The sequence below is a fragment of the Watersipora subatra genome, chromosome 8, assembly GCF_963576615.1.
Source record: "Watersipora subatra chromosome 8, tzWatSuba1.1, whole genome shotgun sequence".
Taxonomy (NCBI): Eukaryota; Metazoa; Bryozoa; class Gymnolaemata; order Cheilostomatida; family Watersiporidae; genus Watersipora; species Watersipora subatra.
The window spans coordinates 14,754,608-14,762,840 of record NC_088715.1 but is presented as its reverse complement, the minus strand read 5'-3'; the positions used below and the strand labels follow the sequence as shown (position 1 = coordinate 14,762,840).

Here is an 8,233-nt window from a genome sequence, read left to right as displayed (position 1 = left end):
TTAAAAGCACCAGATTTTTGGTTAAATTGCACAGAGTTACTAACATCCATTGACAAGGGTGACCAAGGTTCAAAAAGTTAGTTACGGTAGGTATTGTAAGTCAATGAACAACTCGGTACTTATCAAATTGTTGTATGAAAATACTGCGAAAACAAGATACCAACAGGGAATGTAGCCAGACCACAGGATAAGCATATAAATCGTACAAACAGCAAGACACGCAAAGACATAAAAAGATTCAATAATTAGAAAATGTCAAAAGTAAATTAGAAACTTCAAATTTGGAAGAAATCAATCATAGAAACTGTGTCAACACCAGGTGGAGAACATCCCATAGGGAAGTCGAAGCAATTAAATTTACCAACCACTATCATCAAAAAGCCACCAGAAAACATTAAAGACGAGTCAAATGAGTCACACACAGATCTGCCACTCCTGTCAAACATGACCTAGATACCAGGAGTAAGTCACGAGCTCCACCCTACATGTCAACATCACATGCACCAGCTGAAGACTTACGCAAACAAGATATCTTCACACGTCTGACAGAAAGCATCGAACCTTAACACTCAACCTACACCCACAGGCTAACCATCCCACATGCAAGACATCTATAAAAGAGAACATCTGAAATGACTCAGCACCTCCCTCCACCTTCATCTCTATCTCCGACTCTAGCTTGAGCTCTGGCTCTCTCTCTCTCTCTTCCCGAAGGCCTCCTTAGACGCTTTCCCATCTGCCTGCTGAGGAGCCTCTCTCTCTTCTCTACCAATAGAGCCTCCTTCTCCTCCACCAGCTGAGCCTCCTTCTCCTCCACCAGCTGAGCCTCCTTCTCCTCCACCAGCTGAGCCTCATCTACGCCACTATCTCAACTGCCGACACTTTCTACCTATGACCTCTCACGACTCTAGTTTGACTATCAGAACTCGCAGCCGCATGGACCGAGCCAAGCAAACACAGACGACCGTTTGAGTAAGGATGTAACTTTTATTAGCTATTCTAATAGTTTGTCATTGATGTTATTGTTTTATAATTTTGTTAGTTGTGTATTTTATTTGTTTGACTTATAGAATAAAGAAGTAACTTGTACTGGTAAATATCAGCATTACTTACAATAGCTTAACACCTTCACTATACCTGAACCAGTAATAATTAAATTAGTCCCCATAAGATAAGCAAAAGTACACAAACTAAATATAGTCAAAATAGAATAATGTGACAAGCAAACTCAATACTGATGTTGTGTGTGGATTCGGACTAGTTATGCATAACATAATTCTTCCACAACCACACATAACAAAATTTCTGCTTTGACGCACCTGACCATAATTATACATGAGTGGGCATTGAAACTTTACGAATTGACTATTTTTAACTGCCGGCACATTGTCTATTAAACCTTAATCATCTACATTACATTATGAACTAGTTTGTACAGTATTGTGTAGTTTTGTTATCTTTGTATTTACCGTTTTGTGCATTGCTGTTTAAGATTTTCCTATTAATGAATATGTGTGCTATCAAAAATATATTGTATTTCATCTACTTTGCCATTTGCCTTAACCTTTGTTTGTTCACTGAACTAACGGATAATAACTTTAGCAAATTTATCCGCAATCCACGGGTCTTTGATGTGTAGTTTTCCATCACAACGTTAGCCTTTGAAATGGAAGCAACTTGGTTTCTGATGAGAATTGAGCCATAGAACTATGCATTTTACATTTAATATATTGGAAGAGAAGCTAACATTAAGACCTAAAGACTATGTAGAACAGTTTTTGTCCAAGATTATGGTATCTAGTCTCACATAAACAGACAAGTGGAACCCACAGGTTAGAGTTTATAAATTTGTAGTTTATGTATTTGTCTATACACACATGCACACAGACACACACACACATGCACACCCACACACACACACACACACACACAATCGCACCTACACATTTCTACACATGTGCACACACTCACTCGCACAAACACATACATTAGCACACATACACTCAAATACACACATACGTACAAGCACAAATACACACACTCACACACATGCATGCCCACATACACATGCACAAACCTATGCACACACCAATACCATAAAATGATGATGGACCTCGCTGATTCCTTTCATTTGTCAATGTCACTTCATGAAACTCCGGATGCAAGAACTATTAATTTAAGACCTTAAATAAACTTAGTGTAATTTCCAGAATAAACTCAGACAACCTTCCTTTATTTGCTCGTAGAGACCAAAATATGGTGATGAGGTGATTACTTGCCTGGAAAAACTGTTATAAAAGTTGAGAACTTTGGTTATATGGCAGGGTTGCACTGCCGTTGTTGTCAAACTGATTGAAGGTTGTCAGTAGTTAGGCCTGGGTATGAAATTTAAATTGTGGTAGCTGCCAGTATTACCCCAGTGTAAGCACGCTTACAATATTACTGTAACTTTTATCAGAGAATAGCGGTATTTTTTCTTCCAATTGCCAGTTTTTTTAGGTTTGTGGTGGTCTGATTGCAAGGACGATTTAAGAATAAAATATATTAAACTCTAGGGTTACAAAGCTCAGATAAACTAAAAGTGCAATAATGACATCTACTATATTTGTAAAGAGACTGACAGAACAGAGAAGCATAACACTGCAATTTGATCACAATAGCCGATATCAACAATAGCAACAATAACAACTGGTGACGTCTATTTTCAAGTATTTTTTTTCTGAGCCTTTTAATCTCGATGTAGTTTTGTTGCTTTAATCTCAAAACATTGTAACAGTCGTATTATCTCAAACATCAAAAACAATATCAAGTGATAGAAAAACATTGATACTTTCAGAAAAAGTTACTAAAATATTTTTTTAAGTTCATCTTAATAATTGTACTATTATTATAAACTACTTATAGAGTAGTTAGTCTTTAAGAAACCTGATCATAAATATTGTTATATAATGATTAATATGAATGCAGTCATTATTAAAAATAATTAATATGAATGATTATTAATAAGAATGTTGTCCTTATTTTTAATGCAGTTTATAGAAGAACACCTTGCTCGAGCCAAACTGAGGTACAACCAAGGTGTTGCCAGTAACACTCAAGCTATAGATGTCGCAAGCACTAATACCATCACCTCTCTTCTCTGATACTTTCTCACCTGTAATAAAATTATATGAATATCTTAATTATTATTACTGTACAGCCATCACATCTATACATATTATATACTTGTATGGATAATTTTTACGCAAAGAGTATTCAACACTACTATTATTTAATGTTATTTTACCAGCAGCAGAAAATAACTTATATTGACAGGATTAACGGGACCAAAAATCTAGCGCCTTGTCATAGCTGACGATCCCAATGTCAGATATATAATAAACGCAGCTGCAAGCACTTCGACCAGCTATCGAAGCAGAACATACCAAACGCGCTCTCCGAGTACAGCCTCAGCCCGACATTAGCTATTCGAGTGAAATCATAGAGGTCGAACCTAGCGTAGGGAAGCATATATAAAGCTTATGATCCGCAGAGTAGCTATGTTTGTGCCTTACATATACACTTTGTGCTATATATGATTATATTAATTTACAAATATATCACACATTAAAGCTACAACAATTGTTATTGTAAAACCACACAAAGTTGATAGCATAGGTAAAAAGCATTACAACAGGGCAAAGTCATAAACTGACCAGAATCTCCGCTTCCCTTTCCACTGCTATTGGTTATATATGTACCTTTAGTGTTTACATACATGTTATGCAATTTTATTCTTTAATAATAATATTTTCGCTGACAGCAAGCTCACTTTCTATTACATAAGTAAATACTTCATACTTCTCATATGTCAATGAAATGTTCCTGACAGTATTTCCGTTGTATAGTCCATCTTATTAGGATCTACCGATAAGCAATATTTATGTTGCCGATGCAAGATAGGCCTAAAACCAAGTCTTAGCCTCAGGTATTGAAGGTCAGGTAAATATAGCTACTAATAGCATAACTTGTTCTAGTTCAGACCAGCTGATATACCCCAGTTTTACAAATTATATTCTGGCTGAGTCAACTGAGTCATTTTAACCCTAGAAGCACTCGCATTTTCACATAGAACACCTATACTTTTTTGGAATGCAGAGAAAATTTTGTATCTGATCATATTATCTTTATTGCAAAAAATTAAAAATAATAAATATTGCAAAAAACATGAAATAGCGGTTTTATTAAATTTCGTGTTTTACGAACATATTTGACTAATAAGGGTAGCATATAAATGTATAAAAGTATATATAATAACAAGCAATTAAAACCTCATACCGTGTATAAATTGCAATCTACAGTCTTTTCCATAGCTATTAACTTATTTTCGTCACCACTCCACTGGAAGTCTGCCATTTTTAGTGCTGAATTTAAGCCTATACGCACCCACTACTAGCTACTACGCGTTGTTACTAACTGATTGTGATGTTGAACTTTGAACGCAAATTGCTCGAAATTCTTTCATTTGACCATAGCTGTTTGACCAGTCAGATGTCTGCAAACATGTCTGACGGTCATGCTTAGCTTTGTAGATAGAGTGTAACTGTAAGCAGGCCCTAATTATAAATAGATGAGTAACGCAACTACGCAAAGGCTAAAAACCGGCTGATGAACTTGAAAGGAATATACTCGAAGCCGCTAAAGCGCGCATGCACCCGAAGTGGTTAAGTTGAAAATTCTCAAACAGAGATTTAAAATTAAATTTAAGGCTAATTTTATAGAGAAATCTTTGGGCAACACTGTCACAAAATTCTTAAAGACCGTTGGTTATGTTATCAACGAATAATAAAATTCAGTTACTAGCAAATGCCGGGAAAGTCGCAAAAATGTGTCTACGGCGGTCAACTATAGAAAACGCATAAATGAGTCTACTTCAGTGAAATGGTTGAAAACGTTGGATTTGGCACTGTTTGTGATAGTAAACATGTTCATTTCCTTCCCCAGCTGAGTTACTTTTACTTTTTTCCAGCTGCGCGTACTACAGAACTACAGCTACTACAGAACTTGCACGGGTACTGCTACTGCGTTTTACCTACTGAATTTCTACAACGAAAAGGTTAGTACTTCTTATTCAATGTTCTATTGTCTATGAATTGCCACACCTCCACTACTTGAAAACATTGGATTTGTAACTGTTCGTGATAGTAAGCATGTTCATTTCTTTCTGCAGCTGAGTTACTTTTTTTTAGCTACAAGTACTATAGAACTACAGCTACTACAGAATTTGCACGGGAACTCCGAGGGTTACAATAGGCGACGGTGAGAAGAAAGCGAGCAGCGTATATTACAAAAAAGCACACCGTCTCATTCACTTTTATAAATGCTGAAGCAGTACAATGCTCCCCAATAAGCCTATTGCCCAAACGCAAGAACAGATTGATTCCCGCAGAGAAAGAGACCGAATTCACAAAGCAGCAGCTAGACAAGCAGAACCTGCAGAGCAAACACAGCTACGTCCACAATGAAACAGAACTGTTACTGCAGTTTCTAGAAGTGCAGAAACTGCAGAGCAAACACAGCTACGCCTACAACAAAACATAATAGCTACTGCATCTGCTAGAAGTGCAGAAACTGCGAAGCAAACACAGCTGCGCCTACAAAGAAACAGAATAGCAGCTGCTGGAAGAGCAGGAACCGCTGAACAAACACAGGTACATCGAGGGCAGGCCAGAATAGATGATGCAGCCGCTAGAAGTGCAGAGACTACTGAGTCGACCCAGCAGCGACTCAAACAGCTCAGAGCAGCCGCTACATCGGCCAGGCATCCAGAAACCTCCGAGCAGATGCAGTGCCGACAAGAACATGATGCACTAGCTAAAACAGCTGCTCGGCGAGCTGAATTTTCTGAGCAGATGAAACAGTGTCAACAGCAAGCTGCACTAACTACAGCAGCTGCTACCAGGCGCCGTGTATGGGCAGAAAACTTCGCACTTGACTACAGTCCTGCAACACAGTATAGGGCCAAAATTTTCTATGGGACGAACGTCTAAAAATGCTCCAGATGTAATGCCTTACGTAGGAAAGGCGAGAGGCAATATAGGTAGCTTATATAGTATATTTTATTGATAATAGATTTTATCAACACGACCACATTACTGTTGCACAGTTTGTATATACCATGTCAAAACACGGGCTTTAGACGAAGAGCTGGTGAATCATGATTAGTGTTGTAAGCATGTAGAAGTCTCAATTCAATAAATACTGGCGATAGCTAGCAGTGTAATAACAAAATATGATTTAGAATTTCTTAAAATATGTAAAACTTTTCCATACTGCCAGTCTGAAGAACTTCAGTTTGCCTAGCAATGTCAATTTTATTATCAGTTTGGTGTACAAAATTAGGACAATTCCGATTTGAGTGGTTCGAGACTGACTCATTGTAGACTAGCTGTAAAACATATTGCACATTTCCATTGGCCTCTCCAACATTATTGGCATGTATGACTGCATATGTGTATGCAGTCTGATCAGCACAAAAATTTCAGTAGATTGCATATTTGGAGTTGTTTTACGGTATGAAAGACAGCTCTCAATAAAAATATTGCTTTACGTAATTCTGTTCCCGAACATGGGTAAAGCAGCTAGTGTGAGTATAAAGTAAAGAGTTAATGATTTGTATGAGTTGTACTAACTAATTTATAGTTACCAACCAGCATAAAGATAACATCTAGTATCAAATTATCCAAAAATAACACCAAACACTATCAACACAGATACTGCAAGAAGAGCATGGTCAAAGGTAAAAGTACAATTATATGAGTTATCACCCATCGTTATACGCAAGTTCACTCTAGCTATGATATCCTACTACTAGTACTACACTCTATGAATGTACAGGTTCCATATAATTGTCTAACAAGCGATGACCATATTTTAGTGGATGATATAAAATAATAATAAAGATGAACAGTAATAAGCATATCAGGAGTCGATTCCCTCCTATTTATCTCTCAGGTAAACTCTCTATCAGAAAGTAAATCATAGTAAACTCTCCCTTACCTACCATTCTATGCTACTAAGTTTGATTTTTAAATTTAGTTCTTTACATAATATTAATATGACAAAGTAGATAGATAGTAGTTTAGTGTTGATGTCTGACAACTTCTTCCTTGTCATTCCTTCAACGACATGAAGCAAGATGTATTTAATTAGCAGTAGAGGCCATCATAGCACCCTTATATTATTATAAGACTGTAATTCTATCAACTTGTTTCGCAACCAAAAATATTACTGATGATTAACTAAAACAATTCCATATGAAACTCTGATAGACATTTACACACTCCATGAATGTACAGGTACATTTTGATTGTCTAGCACTTGTATATTATTATAAGACTTGTAATTCTATCGATTTGTTCGGCAGCCCAATAAAAACTCAAACCAATTAATATGAGACTAACTTCATGGCACACTATAACATCAATTTATATCAATTAACATCGAAATATTCACTTCGGTTAGCCTCTAAAAAAAATTTCTATTCGCACAGAACAATCGTTTTTAGCAGTAATGAATGAATAAAAATTGCGCGAAAAAAATAGTAAATCGTTCTAAATAATTTTTAATTATTTAATTCTTTTTGGTTCTGTTTTAGCCGTTATTTACTGAAAGCTTCGAGACTTATATTTTAGATTATCGTCATGACGACTTCTAAGAGAACTCTCCGTGATTATTGTAATATAGCAAGTACTAGTACTGGAGTTACTAAGAGAATTGCAGCTGTCTGTGACTTTTTAGAATTAGTAGCCAGAGATGACAATGAGTCACGTTCAAATTGTGAATGTAATTATTTTACATCTGGAAGTGATATTGAAGAAAAAGCTGGTATCAGTAATGATGAGGTGATGCCAGTGCCTGGAAGAATATTACCGATATGAAGACAGATAAATATCCTACCATTCATCAGTTTGTAGTAGTGACAAGTCCAGTATTTACTCCAGTAGATGCTGTGTGATTGTTACAAAAAAAACAAGAATAATTGTATGGTGCAAAGACTGTGATTTAGGCCTTTGTAAAGGATAATGCTTTTGGATATATTATACAGAAGTAGTGCTTATTAAAGTGAACACTTGTATCATAAAAATATGTACAGTATATATATATATATATATATATACAAAATATATATATATATAATATATATACAAAATATATATGTATTTATATTAATATTTTTATGTTATACATTTTT

The 8,233-nt window shown here is 35.9% G+C and overlaps 1 protein-coding gene across 1 annotated transcript in view; it reads right to left on the bottom strand.

Annotated features, from left to right (window-relative positions):
• Positions 1–275: 275 nt before the first annotated feature.
• The window catches only part of LOC137402317 (uncharacterized), a 41,917-nt gene continuing 33,959 nt past the window's right edge, over positions 276–8,233 (bottom strand). The window contains exons 10-11 of the mRNA XM_068088815.1: positions 645–855; positions 276–435 (exon numbers count right to left, since the gene is read on the bottom strand). Of these exons, the coding sequence (XP_067944916.1) occupies positions 276–435; positions 645–855 (371 nt within the window). The remainder of the gene's footprint in view (positions 436–644; positions 856–8,233) is intronic.